Genomic DNA, 20185 nt, shown 5'->3' with positions numbered 1-20185 from the left:
ATAAATCCATCATGTCCAAGCTCATGCACAAGGTTAAAGACGCCTTCACAGGCCATCATGGTCATAAATCAAGTATAAGCATATTCCCCATGCTAGGCTTCCCCATGTTGAGCCTCCAATCCGATTGACTTGGAATCAGACACCGGCAATTCTGAAACCGTCCCCGAAGCCGAGAACGCCAGCTCTGGGGCCTACAGCCAGTCTGACACTGGACACTATGCCCCTCAACCCGGCGACAGCGGTGCACAACCTAGTGCTGACCCCTACACCTCTGGAGCATATGACTCCGGGGAGAACACGGCTGCTTATGAAGCACGCACTAGCGGCTATGACTCAAAGCCTTCGGGTGGCCACGAATTCCAATCTAGCTACGGTCAGGAAGCTGAGAATCGCAATCCTGCTCAGGATGAGTATGGTTCAGGCATGACTGGCCTCGGTCCTGACTCTGGCTCCAGGCAGATGGAGTCTAGAAATACTAGCGGTGTGCAGCATGTCAGCCCGGGTGGCTATAATCGTGGATCCGATCAAGTTGAGGCTTCAGATATCGCTGGACCATACTCGTCCGGTACGGAAGGCCGCACTCAACAAAGATTTGGCGGCGGAGGTGCAGAAGGAAGTAGCAGCTATAATACTCATGGAACCGGCGAGCTGAGCGCTGGTGCTAATGATTACAGCTCCGGAGGTAAGCTCGACTCAGGCCGAGTGGGTGCTAATATGATGGGATCCAATATGATGGCGTCGGACAACCTACGCACCGCCGGTGGGGCACAACGTAATTATTGGTAGGAACGTGATCATCATGAATGTATTTGAATAACTGTCAATATTTTCTTGCGGTCTGATTCTTCATGTGATGTACTAACTGCACACTGGAATCGTCAGGCTTTGGTGGAATAGTGCCATTGCTATTTTATGTCTCAGTACTGAGTATATGCTTCTAGTCTAATAACTATTGATTGTTTTCTGATGGTCCTGGAAGGGAGAGTTCTTTCTTTGTATTCCCTGAACAAGACCACTAAACCTCCCTGGTGTTGGACAGCGATTTCCTCGTTTTCGTTTGCTTTTACCAGCTGGCACGTTGCGCAGGAAGGCACAACTAAGACATGGTCTCTCTTCACCGTCTATCTCATTTTGGCCATCAGTGAACAATTCACCTATGAGCCACATCCTCCTCATGACAACAGAGGGTCCAGCAGCAGATTGTTTGCCATGTCGCTTGTGTTGAAGTCCAAAAAGCAACGGCGCAGTAGGTGTTTCCCCCCTTTTTTTTTCTCTCTCGCGCCAGCCTTTAACGAAAGAGAAAGAAGAAGATGGAGAGAGCGTCTTGCTATAAAGAAAAAACCTGAAAGCAGGCAGCTGACTGGCTCATCAGGACAGCGAGGCCGTAGAGGCAAAGGCTCGGTGACGATCAACAATTTACTCCCCGGAAGAGCTCCTGTAGGATTGCACCCTCTTCACTCTCCCGACAAGCGTACTCAGACCACCGAGTGGCTCGATAACGTATCACCCATTGCGGTACAGTTACCACTCCAGTCTCATTTTACGTACTATCATTGACTTAGGCCTCTTCACTACCTAGTCTCTACAGCCACTCACGCCAATCCATCTTCCTCACCTACCCACAACTCCTGCTTCTCGCCAAAGAGCTCATTCGCTTTCATTGCCACTGCCACCGTCTTCTGGAACGATATCAGAACAGTCCCCTGTCATACTTCGGGGGTCTCCAGCGCGTGTACTCGCAGCTTCAACCCCGAAGCAGTGTTCTGTTTCGTTAGAGATAACAAGTACTACTCATCAAGCAGCAAGCTATCAGTCTTCCCCCATCATGGCGTCACGAAAGTGTCCTTACCGTCAACAAGTCTTTACTGCTTGCAGTCAGCCAGATCTTGGACAGACTAATGATCATGAGCTCCATAATTTGGATGACCTTGCCTCCTCTCAGCCTATTCCTCTACTTGAGTTATGCCTGAAGCAAAGCTCAAGAAACAAAGGTGCACGGGCTCAGAAGCAATATATGTTGGAGAGTGCGGCTGGTGTTAGTACCAGGGCAGCAAGCAGCGGCGATGAAGAATTCGCTTCTTCGCGCTTTTCCATCTTGCGTGGATCCATCAACAGTGCCTTTGAGATTTACGAAGATCAGTCAAGTACCGAGGCTATCGAAGCTCGAAAATATGGCGATATGCCGTGTGATACAGTTCTCGATACAGAGGAAACCGCATCACTACTGCATGCATTCGACTCGCCGAGGTCCCCGCCACGCCCATCGTCTAGACGCCATGCTAATATTACTGGTCTCAATGATAGCTCTCAGAAGCCCTCTACGCCTACACGTGGTAAGAGGTATAACTACAGCGAATCATATCTCGACTCTATTCATGAAGGAGGAGACGCCGAAATCCGGCCCAGTGCAACTACCCAGTACAACCCTTCGGCGCGTTATTCTCGAGTTTACCAGTCCAGTGACAGCGATATTGATTCCTTTAATGATCAAATAACACCTAGACGCCTGAAAAGACAAACTTCCAGCGAGGCAAAATCTGACCAAGGCTGGTACGGAGCTGACAATGGGCCTATCCTGCAAAATCCTCTGAACAACCTAAAAAGCTCCAGCTATTCTCACTCGGGCTCACACCCACAATCCCGCAGCTGCATTTCGGAGAGCCCATTCCAACGACGCGGCGATAATGCTAGCGGTGATCGGGCAGTCTGGCCAGTGGACTTGTCCAGCCAGAGATCCTCTTTCGAGGGACCCAAGACAGGACCTTTTAGTCACGATTCTGCGTCTGAGGAATCATGTCCCCCTTCGTCGTCTCTGCATCTGTACGGCGCAAACTTCGATCAGACGTATAGTCGTTCCCCCTATGAATCTTTACGAATCCAACAAGAGCGTTTCAAGCGCGCCGAGTCTCGCAGAATCTCGTCGGGCTTGCAGTTTCCGATGTCTGGATCTCAGCAAGGGTATAACTCAGACTACACATCCAAGGGGAACACTCTGGCTTCAGAATTCTCCAGCGTTGCCCCTGCCGCACGGTCTGGAACACTTCAGTATTCGGAATCAACTAATCCTTCGTATCGTGCTTCCAGTCAGCGCCAGGCGACAGACGCGCAGAAGAACATTCCGTCGAGCAATAGCAGTAGTAGCTTGTCCGCCGAGGAGAAGCGACGGATCTTCAAAGAAGAAGTCAACGCCCTGCTAAAAAGTACTGCCGAGAGGCCCAGAAACACCAAGACACAAGGTACTGCAGAAGAGGCCACAGTAGTTCCTCATAAAGTCAAGGCACCTAGCACTGACGAGTCTCGAGCAAGTGCCCTTGCAAGTGCTGTTGAGCCAATCCACTCGGAAGCTTCGGTGAACACTGGAAAGCAGAAACTACGACCAGAGGAGGCTGCGACGACCACTTGGCATCTTCTTGAGAGGGCCACTCTAGACCTTGATAAAGGAGCAACGGCTAACAACTGGCCTCCAATGCCTCGATACATGCCTCGAAATATCTATCAAGCAAGGCGTTTTGGTGCTTGGGGCAACTCGCCCAATACGAGTTCCTCTTCTGCGGACGTCGAGCAGTCTTCGGGGCCGGTGTCTTCATCTAAAGCACGAGATGTCGTCGATAGAGCTACCACACTGGATCTCAGGGCACAGGCTTCAGCTTATATCAAGAGCCAGACCTTTTCATCCGGGTCTGGCACACAAAGCAGCATCAAGCACGCACTCGGGCACGTTGCAGATTCATCCGTGAAAAGCGAGAGCAAGCCTCTGAAGCCTCCACCTGGGCTGTCCAAACCTGCAAGTCAGTTGACGAAACGGCCTGCCTGGTACGTGGACAGCCTGATTCAGAACCAGGCCAGGCTGGAGGAGTCCAACGCCTGGTTTCGGCGGGATAGTCGCGGGGAAGAAACCATTCGCGCCCAGGTTGCCTTGTTCGCTCAGGACCATAGTGAGCAACTCAAGAAACGAGGGTATTCGACAGAGGACTGCAAGTCTGCGAGGGAAATGAGTGAACTTATGGGCAATGCGCTTGTTAACTTGACCTCGTATGTCCTGGGAGACCGAGAGCAGCAAATCGGCAATTTTGCCAACTTTACGCCAGCACCATCCGACTGCTCCTCGCCAAGTTCTGATAAGCATCGAACCTTTTTCGAACTGGATTGGTGTACCAACGGCGGGGCATCTCTTGGTCGAGAGTCTTTGCCATCTGCCAATCTCGGCCACTTTGCTCGACGCAGAACTTCTTCAGCGACCAATCCTTATACTGTCCTTGAGGAAGACTCTGACATTGACTCTGTGGGCCGTGCGTGGTGAAATGGGATGGAGACTCGTAGTCATAGGTGGCTCTGTCAAAACTGGCACCAGCTTCTCCCCGCCCAATGAGGAGGCCGCTTGTAGAATGTCTTCTCATCTGAACTTACCACAGCATGTTCACATTTTTCAAGCAAAAGGAGTTCGCAGCTCAATTGTTTATGGAGAATTTCTCATCAGGAACTGATTGTCTACATGGTATGCCCGGTGGATTCACTGTTACATAAATAACATAAATTCCATGCTTGTCGCAGGTAACCCCAGAAACTCTCATCACATTATCCATACACATACCTTGCCGAGTAACCTTGTTTTCACTTTCTATCCTCTGCTTTACCAATTGCTACCAGGATACAGCCTTGTAAATTGTACGTGCTAGAAACAAGCATCCCCGCCACTACCTGAATCTCCCAGTGTGAGCTCTGCAGCGCGAACAAAAATCCGACCCGAGTTCAAACTTACAGTACTCACCATGTAATTCATACAACTACAACTCGATAGCGCCAGGGAGAAAGATTTCGAGTCGGAACGCTGATGCCGATGCCGATGCTGTACATCCGCCCTCCAGTCTCATTTCGACTAGCTAGCTAGCTAGGTAGGTAGCTACCTGGGGTACTTGGGTAATGGTGATCGATGATCTACTATTTCCATCCCATATGACTGATTGATTGACTGACGTTCCACACAAAAGAACTGAATATGAAGTGGAAAAAGAAAACAAAGGCAATAGAAAAAATGGACAGCCAAGCGTGGGGAGCAACCATACATGCATGCATAAGGAGAACGAAAAACCCGAGGTGTATGTGAAGAACAAGCGAGAAGCAAAATTGTGAAATAACCACAGCGCCAGTTTGCTAATGTTATTAGAAAAGAATTGCTGCTGCTTGCGAGTGGTTCTACGCCGGGGAGAGTTGGAAGACGAATGGTGAGAGGGTGGGGGAAGGGATATTAAAGGGTTAGGCGGTTGTAAGGTTTGTGAGGACGTAGAGGGTGGGTGGTAGCGACGGCAGGGGAGCGGGGGAAGTATTACTGGAAGGAAAAGACGTGGTAGGATGAAACGGAAATCGATTCTGGAACTGGGGAATTTCGATGAGACCTTGGCGCCGGTGGTGTGTCTGTAGGAGGGTTGCGCTAATAGAGGACAGTCGGTTTGGAGGTAGCGAGGTCATGTTTCGTTCAAGGTGCGTGTAGTTTAGGTGTCTAGGATGTGTGGTCTCCTGTAGCTCCACTATGGTGAAGAGGAGCGACTGGATACTCTGTGGGCTTCTAACATGTCACCAAGTTGATATGGTGATCGTTCAGTGCAGCACAGGCCAGAACGGTCCGATGCGGGTGGAACGCGGTGCTGGCGATTGGGGAGGAGCGGTTGTGATGGAGGAAGCTCGAGTAGGGCTCGAAGGTGGAGAGATAGGTTCCATCGACGTTGAAGGTTTTCACCTCGTGACGATTTGTACCACTGTGTTTGGTTTAGAGACATTAGCGAGTTCTCTTTCGGTCAAAAGACACCAAGGAGGTTATCAAAGGTACATACACCATGAAGACTGGAGCATGCTCGTGGACACTCAGTGTACGCAGTGTGTCGTTTGTGGCGGAGAACGTAGAGATGGGCATGTCCATGCGTAGATCCCAAAGCTTGATCTCGCCGTTGCGACTCCCGGACACAAGCTCCCTCAGGCCGCCGCGCTGCATGTGAACATTGGTGATCCATTGCTTATGCTCGCGCCAGACCTTGACCATGGATGTTGTGGGCTTAAGACGCTGATCAAACACCCGGACTGCGCCGTCACCGAATCCTGCCACGAAGATATTTCCTGCTACTTGATCTGATGTCAAGGAGGTGATGCAAGAGCCCGAACGAGCAGGAATGTCCTACGAGTTGATCAGCCTCAGTCAACCTCTTAAGCCAGGAACGACTTACATTCGTGCAGACTTCGGTAGCCGCATTCCACACCCGGATGACCTTCACGTCACCTGCAACTAATGCCTTACCCTGACCTTGCTGCCAGTCCAAAACAAGACCAGCATTGCGATTGCTGGGAATGAGTTCAGGTAAAGCTCTGAATGCAGTCACAATTTCCACATCATGCGCCGACTCGTAGTTTCTGAACACTTTCAGGACACCATCAGATGACCCGGTCATCAACAGAGCTTGGTCATCCTCGTTGATATATCGGACTTCATTGATTTTGGAGCCAGCCGGGTTGCCATTCGAGAAACGGTTGAGGCGCTTGTGTCTCTGCCAATCCCAGATTCTACCACGGGTTCAGCGTATACTCAGTGCAGGCTTTCAAACAGGCATAGAACTCACGCAATAGTATCCTTATCATCCGCAACTGCAATGTGATCCTCGAATTGATGGAAACACATCTTCAGAGGTTGACTGCTGTTAGAAAGAAGAGACAATGAATTATCCCATCGGCTGCTGCCTGCTTTGCCCTTCAGAGGCTGGGTCTCAGAGATGATCTTCTCATTACGGCTTCGTCTCCAGAGGCGTTCGTTGTAATCGGCACTACCGGGCTCGTCGGGTTCATTGGGTTTCATCTGGGGTTCCCGGAAATACTGAAGACGGGTGAGAAATTGTTCAAATTCGTAGTGAAACTTATCGCTCATGAGGTGAAGGAGTTCTGATTTTACCTCTGTGGACCAGTCCAGGAATCTACTCATCAAGGGAATGGCTGGGACCGCAAAAGATTCCCGGGGCTCGAATCCTCGCGACGTAGGGGTGGGAGCTTGGTTGTAGGCCGTTGCAGGAGCAACTTGGTCATTGACTTCCGGGGGGCGCGTCCATTCGGGCGGGGCTCGTCCTCTTGGGGTCATAGGCATCCGGCTCTTGGGCGCGGTGAGAGATTCGGGCGATTGGAGTGATTGTGATTCGGACGCATTAGAACCTCCGAAGGCCAGGTTCTTAAGCGAGGCCGCCACACTGGCAGTTCGTTTGATACTTAGTGAAAGGTAGCCTTCCTGTTTGGGAGGCGCGACGGCGGGTGGTGTCGGCGGAGGCACGGTTTTCTTTGATTCTGGCTTTTCGACCTGCAATTTCTGAGATACCCGATAAGAAAGGTCCAGGATTTCGTCTCGGATCTTGTTAGTCAACGAAGCCATCGGTGAATCCAAGAGGCAAATGTGAATGTAGTCAACGATCATGCCTGCGTCCTGCGCGATGTCAGGGTGGGGGTCAACAGAGAGAATTAGCAATTGCTTCCAAATAGTTCCAAAGGTGGTGTTTCGTGAGAGGCTATGCGACTTTCGACTCGAGACTGCGGGAACATCCGATACTTCCTTCTGGCTAGGGACCCGAGATCCTGCATGTTTCAGCTTCGAGATTAAGTTCTGCTTCTCATCCTGGAACTCCTCGTATGCGGCAATCAAAAACTTGTTCTGATAGCGTTTGACGAAAGCTGAGAAGAAGACTAATAGTTCCTTTCTTACGAGTACACTGCCGTCAGATGACATGGGCAATACTGCCATGGCCAGGGTTTCCTCAATCTGGGCTACCTGATCGGTTAAGTCCGGTATACCCAAGAAGGTGGTGACCGCATGCAACATGGCAGCCCGTACTTCAGGCACAGGATCGAAATTGAGTTCACAGAGCCTGGCAGGAGCGGCACATCGAATACCCATCCATTTCGCTTCTGGAAAGTCAGACCACAGCATGCTGATGCAGAGACACGACCACTGCCGCAGCAGTGGATTCTCCACATCCATGAGGTGCTTGAGACAAGAGTCAAAAAGCTCGGCAGAGAGGCACACGTTTTGACCTTGGGGGTAGTTCTTGCAGAAGATTGAAACAATGAACGCGCACATAGCCCGATGTTCACTAGCGTTGCCCACAGGGATTGGGGAAGATGGGTTGAGGATGGAGATGAAGTAATGGATCCCATTGTCCTTCAGTAGGTCATTCTGAACAGTATGGTCGACGGCCATAATTCTTGCCCAAATGAAGACCATGACTGGTTTAAGTTCTTGGGCTGCAGACTGCAAAAGTTTGACGACATAAGGAAAGATACCAATGCTCAGAGCCAGGTGAACCGCCCAAGGACCGAGGTCTAGGAATTTACTCAACAGAATCAGAGCTCGCAATCTGTGTGCCTGACTCAAAAGGACCTGCAAGACAATAGGGAGCTGATCTGGTGGGTTCTTCTCCGTGGGGCCCGACGACAGGTAAACCTCGAATGCGGTAAGCTGCTCTGCGAAGAACGTCGAATGCTGATATTCATATTGCCTGCGACCCTCTTCATGGTCAATCAGGGCTGGAAGCTGCGACAAAACCATTTCGACGGCCAGGTCCCAGCTCTTCCACAAAGGATGATGATGAGTCTCCGGTAATTCAGGCGATGAAATCGGATGGCATTTGTAGGTGCGCATTACCCGCTCAGCGAGCAGGAAGTTCCTGAACAGGGCAGCCACCATCAAGTCTTGACGGAAGAGCTTCTTGAAGAGGGCTCGCGGCAGGGTGTTCCAAGCTATCGTATCAGTGATCGCGGTAAAAATCCAGTTCAACTCTCCCAAGGGGCTGCGACGGTCCTGTAGGCGACCAGGCACCCTAAATTCGTCGACAGAAATATTGGTTTGGAGCGGGTTTTGAAGTATGAAGAAGCGCAGCGCGATCTCGATTGGCGTAGTAAGACAACAGGTGAAGAGATCCGCAGGAAGATCTGGATTCGTCGGCAGCGACTCAGCCTTCTGACACGCTGCGAGAATGATGCAATCTCCGTAATTCTGTACGATGGCATTCGGATCCCTCTTTCTCGCCTCGACATTTTCTTTCTCGTGCTTCTCAACGAAAGTGTGGAAGTTGGAAACAATGTTACCAGCATGTGAAACATCGAAGACGAACAAACTCGGACCTGCGAGCCATGACTGTAAATCGTACAGTGAGACCGGGATGTATTGCGTGTAGTTCTTATTGAAAACCCAGATCTCGCCTGACTGGGTAGGAAGAGGAACACCGTGACCGTTGTAGTGAAAGAGAACCCTCTCGTCTTTGGCGTTACGACGCAATGATATGCAGAACTTCTTGGTCTCGTCGACTGAAGGGTCAAGATACTGCTTGTACCTAGTTCTCAAGCTTAGCGTCTCATACTGTTCTTGTAGTTTCTTTCCGATCTGCTCCATAATCTTGTTGGAGCCACCAGGGGATGTGGTAGAGGTTGGGTCAACCCAACATTCCAGCTTTGCAGCAGGGTTGGTCTTCACGACATCTGGGGGGTCAACGCCGATGTTCAGGCAGATGGCAAGCGCGGCAGAAACGGTTTTGAGACGGTCCTTCATGCGCCAGTCTTGACTCGGCCAGCTTCCGACAGGGTCCCGTGGGATTCCATTCGTCTCATGGCGCTTTTCCGTGAAATACATGTAGAAATTCTAGTAGAGATTCGCCTGTTAGAGGATAACCTTGCACCTGGGGCGTAGCGTCACTGCTCACCGAATGCAGGACTTTCAAGTACTCGCTTGAAGTATATTCCTCCTGCCAGCCATGGCGCATCGCAATATCTTCTTCTTCGTCACCATTGATAGATTTATCAAATCCCACTCGAGGTCCATAATCACTCCTGGCTCTCTTCAGGGCCGCGGTCGGGCGCGCAGACTCGGACGGACGATCCACAGTCAGGCGCGGGTTGACATCGAAGATAACTGAGTTCTCGCCGGCGGACGAGCTCGTCGGTCGTTCCGGTGTGATCACAGGCGGCGGTTTGGCCTCCACGGTGGTGAAGGATCGGTGGTGTCCAGCAACGGGCGCGGGGGAGATGTCGCGGGGTGGAATGTGAGTTTCGAGATCAGGGCCAAAAGCAACACGAACGGACTTGTGTGGGTGCTTTCGGGGTTCGGATTGTAGGCTCGAGGCCTGTCGGTGGTCTGTATTATTCTGCTCCATTTTCTAGTTCCGGTGCTGTTGTTGCGCGCAGATAATCATCATGTACAATCCAGTACGATGAAATGAACTGTCGCCTGATGATATGGGAGAAGTAGTCAGATCCAAGGTGACAGTGAGAGAAGGTGGGTGAATTTTCATGTGTTGGAGATTGTGGGGTAGAAACGAGTCTGCTCTCACCTTATCAACAATCATGTCACAGTGCATGCACTGGAAGCAGATCCAATACGCCCAATGCGGAGAGCGGGCGGTCAATCGACCAGATTACCACTCTTTCCAAAGGAAAGTTTGCCAGCTAGTGAGTTGTGATTGATTAGAGAGACTCCCCAGCCCTCCGGATCGTTGAGGCCGCTGGCACAAGCTCTGGGATGCGCAGAGAGCTGATTGATGATGTCTTGCAGTAACCTGAGAGTGCTATGAGCTTTGGCCGTGATCCTGCTTGGCATCGAGTTGGCCCGGAATATCGATATCGCCGGCGGCCGCTAATCTGCAGACCGCCGCGGCGGTCGGCATTACATCAGTGGCAGTATTCTAACTTACTCATACTCCGTACATTTTGTATATCTCTATGCACTACGAAGTATTTTCAGTGAACTTTATGACTTGAGGAACTTGGATGACTATTGGCAAATCAAGGCTCTAGAACGAACAGTGTCTGCAGTCTATGGTGATGACTCAATCCAAAAACTGGCTACATTGCATTGGTTGTTCCATGCTAAGGCGACCGCAAAGGACTTACACGCTACGTTCATGAATTGAAGCAGCGCAATAGAATGGAGTACTTAGCAGTTAGCATCATCAAACTGGGCACCGTTGCACGGGACGATACTATGTATAGGCGCAAGGCTGGATAGAATTTGAATGAGTATAGTGAAAGGATATTACCGGTCCTTGTAGTTGTCCAGAGGTGATGATAGTCAGTGGAAACGACAGCCGCCTGGCTTGAGGTTGGCAGGGCATGGTCCGAAGTGCCGGCCATCCCACGCCCCATGCATGCATGCCCTTCCCTTAGGTTGCCGGTTGCCCAGACTCCTGGACGGAACAATAATAGCAATCCGCAATTTCCTCCTGTCCATCCAATGTCCATCCATCCGCGCGCCGTTGAAGATGGCCCCCGATCACGCATGACTTAATCGATCCGCATTAGGAAAAAAAAAAAAAAAAAAAAAAAGAAAGAAAAAAGAAGGTTGGATAATCATCGAACCAGCCCCCCTTTTTTTTTCTCTTCTCTGCTTATTTCTCTTTCTCTGATTCCTGATTCTTGTTGTCTGTCCGATATGCCCACTCCGCTGACCCCTGGAACTGTCCTGTCCTGCTTTCTGGGACGGTACCGAAATTGGTGGAAAGGTGCCTCGCGACGGGCGGATCTAAACCCGATTGTCCCAGCACTAAGATATACGAAGGTTACGGCCACCGTTCTTCCCCAGCCAGTCATCATCATTAGACAGGCACTGTCGATCTTCCTTCCACTCCAGCAATGTGTGGCCAAGTGGAGGAATGTGCAGGCGAAGCAGCCACATACGGAGTGCACATGGAACCATGATCGGAAATCACAACTGACGATGGTTGGAGAATTGTGAGAGGTACATTAATGGGGAACTATAGATGGGGCACCGGCTCAGAACCCATGTAGGTACAGTACAGCACTATGCCTGGTTCCTGCATGAACGACGGTGGTCGCTCGGCAAGGGGATGGGCCCAGTGACCAATCTGAGGTCTGGGTTAACCAGTGTATAATGAGGATGGTCGACCACCCTCCTACCACTACCATTGCTCTAGAGCATGCTGTCCCGGTGTGCATCATGCATCTGTTGATTATAATGTTCTTAGGTTTTAAGTTAAGATAACTCCAAGGTGGAATGCTGGGAGGGGTAAAATGTTGATGTGGTGGTGGTTTAGGAACCACCTGGATACCACCAGCCTCTCGCCGCGGTTCCTGCAGAGCGATTCCCCACAGGCCGTACTTGAAACGGTGGTCCCTGACTCGCAATCAACTGACTTGTGATTATGACAGTGGAACTGGATGTTTAAACATGGCTGGAACCATTGCGCGCGCGCGCACGCACAAATCGGTCAAATGGACTGTCGACATGCCGGCAATTGTAGAGCACTTGAGAGAGAGTATTTGGTAGAGAATCAAGCTTCAGGTTTTGTGTAATTGAGCTTGTGACAGAATAAGTCAAGCAAGAGCATCCGGAGAGTGGGTGAAATGTATCAATTCACCATATCGTAGGCTGGCTGGGTTCATTGGAATGTATGGAAAGAGCTACCTAGTATCTGGGGGGATCAGTCAATCAATCAATCTCCTCGTGGGTGCAAATGGTTGCATCCGCTCTCTCTCTCTTAGATCGTATAATTTATTACGTTCGAAGCTTATTTTGCTGAGGGTCATGTGCTGACAATCAAAGACACAAGTCAGAGAGAGAAATAGAAGAAAAAAGAAAAAAGAAAAAGAACACATGATCAATGAGAACGCATAACCAGCTCATCACATCAATCAGTACGTGCGTATTGTAGGTAGTAATGAGGCGGTGTCGCTTCTTCCCCCCTAAACTGCCTGCCCAGGGCTACGTTGACTACTGGACTACTTCAGGTACTCCGTGCTCTAACTTGCTTGCTCCCCTTCCCACTGCAGCTCCCATCCTCCCCCCTCCCCCCCCCCAAAAACCACAACCCGCCCAAACCCAAACCCAAACCGGGAATTATCTAATGCTGGCTAGAAAGTGTGAAACGCCGGAGTCTTGCATTATTCCTGTCTCTCTCGTTCGCTCGCTGTCTCCTACTCCTCATCCTCCTTCATCTGTTGTTCCCTCAAAGTCTCCCTAAGGCTCTTCTTGGCCCTGGCAGTATTTTGTTTTCTCGTGTTTTCCCGTTGTTGAATTTTGCTTCCTTTTCTTTTGGGGTTTTTGACCTTTCCCTGGGAATTCTATTCTATCTCATACATCCCCATCCGCCAACTGATCTCTCATCTTTCTGGGCCCTTGCCGTTCCCGTTCCCTCCCCCCTCGCCCTACCCTTGTTGTTTGTTTGCTTGCTTACCTGCTTGCTTGCTATCAACCGCTTTTCGACTCCTCAGTTGCCCCATGCTTCTACAGAGTCGCAATCGCACTGTGGCGAGGTTATTTTGGAAATAGAAGGAGGGACTTAACAGCACAATTCTTTTGTCGCAGGACGTGAAAGCGACCTGGACTGATTGGAGGTGCGCCGTCGTAGCTCCCTCCGTCAACGCCTTTGTCAGGAACAAACACGCAACGGTTGCCAATTCCTACATTTATCGCCAGCGGTTCTCTTGATACGCAAAGTCGGTTTTGGCCGATATTCGCTCCTTCAAATCAGATCTAGAGCCTGGCGCCTTTTGCTCATTGTGCGGTTGATCGCACCACTACCATTCTCTCAATTCCAGACCAATTGAGGTTCTGCTGGCAAACAGAGGCGTCGTGAAGCGGGCAGTCGCTTCTCCCGTCTCACTCTCTTTCCCTGTATTTCTAGCTGATTTGCGTTCGAAACGACCGTTAACGACTCAATTATAACGATGGCATTCCTCTTTAAATCGAAGAAACACCAGCAGGGTTCTGGGCTACCGCCGGCGACCAGAGGCAATCATAGCTCGGAAGGAGCACCGGCGAACGCACCGGCGACTGCGCCCACCGGACCGAAGGAACGAGATTCAGCCCATTCGCACACACCTACTCCTAGCAGCAGCTATAATAACTCCTTAAATTCGGTGACCAGCACCAACAGCCCCGACCATCCGCGCATGCGACAGAGGGCCGAATCTGAGTCGCAGGTTAGTCTTCTAGGTCTTCCCTGACCCTCGTCTCAACCAACTCCTGTCCCCAGGCAAGCGGCGATATGAGCGCCTCCTTTGTACGTCATGGCTAATCAACTCCTGGTATATAGGGTCCACGACCGCAACAACCACCACCGGCAAACAGTAACAACTCCTCCCCGAATAACAGTCCCGGTGCATCGCTCTACCCCTGGTCACAGAGACGACTTAATTTCTCGAATGCTCAAAATGTCCCATTCCCGCGATATGGCGCAGCGATCAACGCGGTGGCCTCGAAGGAAGGTGACATTTACATGATGGGCGGCTTGATAGACGGATCAACTGTGAAGGGTGATCTTTGGATGTTGGAAAGTAGTACGGGAAATCTGTCCTGTCTACCCATCGCTACCGTTTCCGAAGGGCCGGGTCCACGAGTCGGCCACGCAAGCTTGTTAGTTGGCAATGCTTTTATTGTGTTCGGCGGTGACACCAAGGTAGACGAGAGTGACACCTTGGATGACACTCTTTATCTTCTCAATACGTGTATGTTTGTGCTTCGTCCCGCCCCTTGTGTCGCTTTCAGTAGACGTTCAATTCTGACAAACTCAGCGTCCCGCCAATGGTCGAGATCGATTCCTCCTGGGCCCCGACCCGCCGGACGCTACGGTCACACCCTCAACATCCTAGGCTCTAAACTCTATGTCTTCGGTGGGCAGGTTGAGGGCTTCTTTTTCAACGACCTGGTTGCGTTTGATCTCAATCAACTCCAGAGTCCCGCCAACAAGTGGGAGTTCTTGATTCGGAACAGCCACGAGGGCGGTCCGCCTCCGGGTCAGATCCCTCCCGCCAGAACGAACCATACCATTGTGAGCTTTAACGACCGGCTTTACTTGTATGACACCCATCCTTCCCTACGTCTATGAATCGTAGCAACTGGCATGTTCGATTCGCTAATATTCCCATAGGTTTGGAGGAACCAATGGCGTGCAGTGGTTCAATGACGTGTGGTGCTATGACCCACGCGTCAACGCTTGGTCTCAATTGGATTGCGTCGGATTTATCCCTACGCCACGGGAAGGCCATGCTGCAGCTATCGTGAACGATGTGATGTATATCTTCGGAGGCCGAACGGACGAAGGTATCGATCTGGGTGACCTCGCTGCTTTCCGGATCACGACACGACGATGGTATTCCTTCCAGAACATGGGTCCCGCCCCTTCACCTAGGTCGGGTCACAGCATGACGGCTTTTGGGAAACAGATCATTGTTTTAGCTGGCGAGCCTAGCTCTGCGCCGCGTGACCCGATAGAACTTAGCATGGCATACATCCTTGATACTGCGAAGATCCGTTACCCAGCCGAAAATCAGGGTGGAGACAGGGGTCCAATCCAGACGATGCGGAAAATGAGCGGAGACCGCTCCGCTCAACCGACCGGGCGGTCTTCTCGTGAGGCACAACATCAACACCCGGAACCCCAACGACGCGGACCTGGACCGGCAACCCAGCCGCGGGAGAACGTTGTGACAAGTCCCACAGGCAGACCGGCAGACTTTGGACCCAACTCAGGACCTGGCTCTCGGCTGCCCAGAGCATCTATAGCCCAGGCGCCACCGTCCGGGCCTCCTCCCCCGGGTCAAGCCCCGACGCCCGGTCCCAGAGGCAATGGTCCTCAACATACCGTCAATCCCCGGAGCAGAACTCCTACGAAAACGGAGCGTGTCTATGGAGGACCTCCGGTAGACACTGTTCGAGCAGTGGCACCCGAGAAGGACAGGGAATCACCGGGTGTCAAGGATTCGCCGAAAGACTTCAAGCCGGTACAAGAATCAAGCACCTCGCCTGCAGGTCAACGTACGCCTACCCAGCAACAAGCAAGAATGTCTGCCAAGGCCATGGAGGCCGGTGAGGCTGCTCCCCTTATTAGTGCGCCGGCTCGGCAGCGGTCGTTGCGACAGCATCGGCAGCGCGGCTCCATGGACAGCGCTGATGAGTCCATCCTAGGTCGCAATGCCAGCATTGATGGGTCGATAGAGTCTCGCAGCTTTCGGAATTCTAGGTCAGGTGACGAGCCTAGGTCTCCCCGGTTAACTGCTCACCAGGAGGCCCTGATCAAGGAGCTCGAAGCCATGAAGAGTCGCAATGCCTGGTATGCCTCTGAGCTTGCCCTGGCAAAGAAGGCTGGATACACACCAAATTCGTCCAGCAGCCCCGTGATGGACGAGCGTGCCGCGGATGCACTAACAGACGAGGATCGTCCTTTGATCGAGGCCTTCCTTGCAATGAGAGCAGAGCTTGCCAAGATGCAAGCGACTGTAGACCGCCAGGCAGCCATTGCGTCCAAACGGGTGGCGGAGGTCGAACACCAGCGTGACGTCGCCGTCAACGAGGCAGCCTATTCCCGTGCCAAGTTGGCAGCTCACGGCGGTAGTCAGAGAGGTACTCCACAACCCGATGGGCCCGCCCAGGACTCGGATGAAGCCATCTCGGAACGAACTACGGAGATCAGCAGAAGACTTGCTTTGGCTCTGGCGGCCCAAAACGACCTCAAGTCAAAGCTTGAGATGATGACGACTGAGTATGAACAGGAAAAGCGGGGTAGAGAACTGGCTGAAGAGACATGTGAAGCGACGAGAAGGAGATTGGCAGAGCTTGAGATGAACAATAGCAAACTTGAAGCTGAAAGTCTTCGTGCAGAGCTTCATCAGGCCGAAGCCTCTGTCAGAGAGGAATCGATGCTGCGTTCCGAAGCCGAGTCCGCCGTGAAACAATTGACTCTGGACAAGGAGGAACTGACGCAGAAGCTTGAAGAATCCACCTCCCGACTGAGAGACTACGGCAATAATCTTGGCAGTCTTCGGGAAGCGGTGACCGCTTCTTCTGACAAGTCTGCTCTTCTAGAGCGACAATTGGATGACGAGCGTGAGCGTCGGGAGGGACTAGAGAGAAAGCTTCTTCAGTTGAGATCGGAGCACGAAGAGCGAACTGCCGAACTTGAAAATGCTACCCGTCGCCTCAGAGACGCAGAGGAGCTAATCGAGATTCACTCCAAAGAAGCGGAGACACACAAGAACGCATTTCTGTCGGGACTTGATCGCGCGTCATCCATCGATTCAGACACCGCTCTTCGATCTCTCTCTGACCAGCGTGTTTCCGTCTTGGAGGCTCAGGTCGAGAGAGCCAACGAGCTGGCTAAGTCTAGCCAAACAGCTGCGAATGAGGCGGCTGAAAAGCTTCGTCGTGCAGAGGAGCGGATTGCTGGACTGGAGGCATACCAGGAGCAGGCTAGCCGAGAAGGCCTACAGCTGCGCAGGCAACTTCAGGCCGCCATGAAAGAAAGCCAAACCCATGCCGCTGACAATCGCGAGTTGAAAGCGCAATTGGAGAACCAACATCGCGAGGCTGGTGCGCTAGCTGTGCAACATGCCGCTCTGAAAGATCTTCTTGGTGAGCGGGGTGTTTCGTACTCTGATAGCCGTCGCTCGCCTCACCTGGAATCCCCTGGATCTCGTTTCGGTACCCCTGAGGCAGGTCGACTTCGCGAACTGGAACAGCAGCTTTCAGCTAGCATGAAAGCCCACGAGGAATTGAAGTCTTCCTTCGAGTCTCGTGAGCAGGAGGCCGACCGCACGTATAGGGAGAAGTTGGAGCAGCTCGAGAATGATTACCAGTCTGCCGTCCATTATGTCAAGGGCACGGAGAAGATGCTGAAGCGCATGAAAGATGAACTCGCCAGGTACAAGTCCCAAAATGCCAAGCTTCAATCCGAATTAGACGAGGCACAGTCCGCCCTAGCCGAAGCCTCAAGTGGACCGTCAGAAGCCCCAGCAGCCGAGTGGGAGGCCGAGCGAACCAGGCTTGAGAAATCGATCTCAGACCTTGAGCAGGAATCATCTGCTTCGATTGCCAACTTGGAGGAGCAGGTCAAGAGGCTCCGGGACGAACTTGCTACCCTCGAGGCGGATAAGACCAGATCTCAATCCGAGCTCGAGCACGTGCAACAGGAGCTTGCAGCAGCAGCTGAACGGAGTCGTGCAGAGCTGGAACAGCTCAAGAGTGAGAACGCTCTGCTTGAAAACCGGGCGTCTGATGCTGAGCAGAAAGTCACCATGCTTCTCGATCAGGTTGAGGCGTCTGTCGGTCAATTCCGTCGCCAATCGCAGCCTGTGCAAATGAATGGCATTTCGCGCACCCACAGCAATGCCTCAAGCAACACCATCGGTGCTGCAAGCCGACGATCCCGTGCCGACAGCGCTGTGTCGCAAGAGGATGCTTTCCCGGACAACCGTAACTCAATGGCCTTGGATTCGTTGGCGAATGAACTGGAAGCTTTGCGTAGCCACTGGGAGAGCACAAACCGCAATTACCGGCTAAGCACGCAGTCCGATTTCGATCGTACCCCAACGAAGGAGACGGGATTGAGTGACAGTCTAGCTGAATGGAGACGGCGTTTGGATGAAGACGAAGCCAGAGCAAGCTCTCCCGAAAAGATCCAACCTCGAAACGCCGCAGCACATCACGCCACAGCGAACATGATCTAAGGAGGCAGGGTGACATCACTTGTCTTTCGCTTGTCGAAAGTCAGGCTGCGGTTCTCCATAAAACTCCGAAAAGTTTCGCTGCTGGGTCTAGTCATTGGTCGCCGCACTTGGTCAGATGACCATTTGGGCAGTTACCATCTTCTGCTCATATGTTGACACTTGTGGCCCGGTTGCCATCAAGCTGCCGAAAGGCTTCAGGAATTGTGTCTCCGGCTTTCTCAAGCCAACTTGTTTCTCCTTCGCCTCAATCCCATGCCCCTACCTCCTTTCGTACATTGACCCATTTTCCTTGCCCTTCGTTCGCGTTTTTTCGTTTATACCCCTTCATATTCTAGTTCCATACTTGGACTGTACTATTACCTCTTGTTAATTCTTAACGAAGCCTCTGTCCGATATGTACGAAAGACTATGTAGTCTAGACTCAATGCAAGTAACTGTAATTGCCCTGATTTCTTTCTCTTTGTCTGTTCGCCATCCGTAGGCGCCAGACCTGATGTTCCTTCATAGCAGACATATTCGCAAAGCAAAGGCTGTGTCAGCTTGCATGCCTTAGGCCCCAACGTCATGGCTAGGAAATACCAGGATATAGTTCACTTTGGCCTCCGCCTCACTATGCCACTTGTCTCACTACCACTTGACAGTAGCATCCACTCTGGTGGAGTTTTAGTATGTAGGGAAGAACCGAAGGTATAGTGTCAGCTCGACATTGGTCGGCTCTGTAAGTGCCATCAGGCCTTGTAAGTCGGTGTTGTATAATTTATATTCCACCACGGAAGGTCTTCGGACTTGGTATAAAATGTCTTGATTACTTGGGTGTCAATGTAACCAAAATGAAAAAATCATATAGTCAGTTGCAAGTGTGGTGAAGTAGATATACAGTTGTGGGAAGAGTATGGGTACGTGTTGTTTGTCCACACAACATATGACGGAGATCTGTAGCCGTGACCTGGCTGTCTGGCTGTGTCCCGTGCTCGGCCCTATATATATACAGCCGCTGGAGGTAAGTAACACCAAAGTATTGGCAAACCAGCCGAAAGAGCCGCGACCCATTGCTACTACCACTGACTGTCATAGGTTAAATAAGTATTGAGGACTTGTTTGCCAGCGTTATTTGCATCTCCAGTGTTTTCGTTTTGAGTATGATTTGCTTCTTGAGGGAATTGACTCGTGGCAAACCCAACGCATTGGGTTAACCTGTTAGGCTTATTCGATTTCAATACCAAAAAAAATACAAGATCTACCTACGGAGTACGCAGTCGGGAGTAGGTGTAGAAACAACCTTAACTCCAGCACGGGTCGAAGCCAGCTTTTTGCGATAGTTCATATTTTGAATTCCTAATGTATCTATCTGGCAAATTGATCTGTGTGTGATCAATCATATTTTTGATTACTGGACTGTATAGACTATACTTCCTAACTAAAACCCCTCACGATCGATAGTTTGTGATCTATCACCTCCCCCCGGCTCGTTTTTCTCCATCTGTATCCGTACCTGGAAACCCAAAAAACAAGGGTGTGTGGGGGGTGCGTGAGGAGTGGGTGGGTGGGTGTGGGTTGTGGGCAAGGCATGAGTGCAATAAAAGTCTCGATCTCAAAGCTACCTAGACCCAGCCAGCCTGTCAATTAATTGATTGATCTGATTGTCACCGATAAGGCGCGCGCGTGTGTGTACTACTTAGGTATGTCATGGCCTGTGGGTGGGTGTGGTGTG

At 51.4% G+C, this 20185-nt stretch overlaps 4 protein-coding genes across 4 annotated transcripts; 3 read left to right on the top strand and 1 right to left on the bottom strand.

Moving 5' to 3' along the window:
• Positions 1-11: 11 nt before the first annotated feature.
• ASPACDRAFT_40499 (uncharacterized protein) lies at positions 12-786 on the top strand (the record flags this gene model as incomplete). The annotated part of the gene is made up of 2 exons (XM_020200764.1): positions 12-72; positions 140-786. 2 exons carry the CDS (start codon positions 12-14, stop codon positions 784-786), a joined length of 708 nt encoding a protein of 235 aa, XP_020059514.1.
• Positions 787-1825: 1039 nt separating this feature from the next.
• On the top strand, positions 1826-4300 carry ASPACDRAFT_1853741 (uncharacterized protein; the record flags this gene model as incomplete). The annotated part of the gene is made up of 1 exon (XM_020197325.1): positions 1826-4300. The coding sequence occupies one exon, from the start codon at positions 1826-1828 to the stop codon at positions 4298-4300; it is 2475 nt and encodes an 824-aa protein (XP_020059513.1).
• A 950-nt stretch (positions 4301-5250) lies between these two features.
• Positions 5251-10474, bottom strand: ASPACDRAFT_76265 (ubiquitin-binding TORC1 subunit KOG1). The gene is made up of 7 exons (XM_020204674.1): positions 10347-10474; positions 9720-10243; positions 6932-9658; positions 6606-6856; positions 6216-6549; positions 5829-6166; positions 5251-5753 (listed from the first exon to the last, which is right to left on the bottom strand). Exons 2-7 carry the CDS (start codon positions 10167-10169, stop codon positions 5564-5566), a joined length of 4290 nt encoding a protein of 1429 aa, XP_020059512.1. The 5' UTR covers positions 10170-10243; positions 10347-10474; the 3' UTR covers positions 5251-5563.
• A 3224-nt stretch (positions 10475-13698) lies between these two features.
• Positions 13699-18474, top strand: ASPACDRAFT_40496 (putative cell polarity protein (Tea1); the record flags this gene model as incomplete). Its single annotated transcript, XM_020200763.1, has 5 exons — positions 13699-13953; positions 14007-14033; positions 14067-14478; positions 14545-14827; positions 14901-18474. The coding sequence occupies 5 exons, from the start codon at positions 13699-13701 to the stop codon at positions 18472-18474; spliced, it is 4551 nt and encodes a 1516-aa protein (XP_020059511.1).
• Positions 18475-20185: the final 1711 nt, after the last annotated feature.

Source organism: Aspergillus aculeatus, assembly GCF_001890905.1.
Source record: "Aspergillus aculeatus ATCC 16872 unplaced genomic scaffold ASPACscaffold_3, whole genome shotgun sequence".
Classification (NCBI taxonomy): Eukaryota; Fungi; Ascomycota; class Eurotiomycetes; order Eurotiales; family Aspergillaceae; genus Aspergillus; species Aspergillus aculeatus.
Note: the sequence above shows the minus strand (reverse complement) of the source record. Positions and strands in the feature narration are given on the sequence as shown.

Excerpts from the sequence above, each read along its gene's own strand:
- ASPACDRAFT_76265 (XM_020204674.1), bottom strand. The coding sequence starts at position 10,169 with ATGGAGCAGAATAATACAGACCACCGACAGGCCTCGAGCCTACAATCC. Across the intron at positions 6,167-6,215 it reads CTACCGAAGTCTGCACGAAT|GACATTCCTGCTCGTTCGGG; the intron begins GTAAGTCGTTCC and ends ATCAACTCGTAG. Across the intron at positions 5,754-5,828 it reads CATGCTCCAGTCTTCATGGT|TGGTACAAATCGTCACGAGG; the intron begins GTATGTACCTTT and ends AACCAAACACAG.